Source organism: Brassica oleracea, chromosome C1 (genome assembly GCF_000695525.1).
Source record: "Brassica oleracea var. oleracea cultivar TO1000 chromosome C1, BOL, whole genome shotgun sequence".
NCBI lineage: Eukaryota > Viridiplantae > Streptophyta > Magnoliopsida > Brassicales > Brassicaceae > Brassica > Brassica oleracea.
Window position 1 is genome coordinate 6,429,485 of NC_027748.1, and position 960 is coordinate 6,430,444.

The 960-nt window shown below is 40.4% G+C and overlaps 1 protein-coding gene across 1 annotated transcript; it reads left to right on the forward strand.

The window, feature by feature from the left end:
• Nucleotides 1-295: 295 nt before the first annotated feature.
• Nucleotides 296-787, forward strand: LOC106330065. Its single transcript, XM_013768626.1, has one exon. The coding sequence runs from the start codon at nucleotides 296-298 to the stop codon at nucleotides 785-787; it is 492 nt and encodes a 163-aa protein (XP_013624080.1).
• The last annotated feature ends 173 nt before the right edge of the window (nucleotides 788-960 follow it).

Genomic DNA, 960 nt, shown 5'->3' on the forward strand with positions numbered 1-960 from the left:
GAACCTGAAGATTGATTGGACTTTGACTATATGCATAGATGCTTATATTTGTCTGAGACTACTCTTTTTTTTTCTTTGTGCACGGTCCGACACTACTCTTTCTTTCGTTGATGTGGTTAATAACTGCGTTCCGAAAGACAGGTGCAATTACACATTTATATCTCTACCATAACTCTGAGCCAGGGGAATGATAAGATTATCTGGAGAGTTGATGGTCTTCCTAGGGAAAAAAATATTTCAAAGGAGATTTGGAACTATACAAGGCAGAGGAAACAACCAATGTTCATGGGCGTCTATGGTGTGGCACCCAGCAGCGGTTCCTAAACATGCCATAAACTCTTGGCTCTTCATGTTAAATCGCAATCCTACAATGGACAGACTATTATCGTGGGAACTAGATGTTGAAGGGATTTGTTTGCTATGTGGAACTCATCAAGAATCAAGGAATCATTTGTTTTTTGAATGTGCTTTCTCGGCGGAGGTTTGGAGAGCGGCTTTGCTTCGCTTGCGCGTTTATAATGCTCCTACAAGTTGGGAAAGTGTTATTGATTGGCTGTCGGCTTTCTCTGGGGATAGACAGCACAAACTGGTTGTATTGCAGATATGGCAAGGATGTCTGTATGAAATTTGGAAGGAGCGGAATTCTCGGTTTCATTTAGGAACTACTGTCCCCACTTCCAAAATATGTGGTGGAGTCATTCGTATTGCAAGGTCCAAGGCTGTTGCTTTAAAGAATTCTGGAAGGAAGTTGGGAACTGATCTCGTCTCTTTCTGGTCTGTGGCTTAACTCCACTTTTTTTTTTTTTTGCTACGGTAATCTTCTCATTGGAGCTAATTTCGATGTTGCTATCTCCCCCCTTCTCTGTTTTTTCTTAAAAGCCGTAACCTCTGTTTCCTCTTCTTGTGTATCTCTGTACTTTCTTTTATCAATATGAAGGCCTTTGAAAAAAAAAAAAAAAA

What these genes read in the sequence shown, in the direction of transcription:
- LOC106330065 (XM_013768626.1), top strand. Translation starts at nt 296, where the DNA reads ATGGTGTGGCACCCAGCAGCGGTTCCTAAACATGCCATAAACTCTTGG.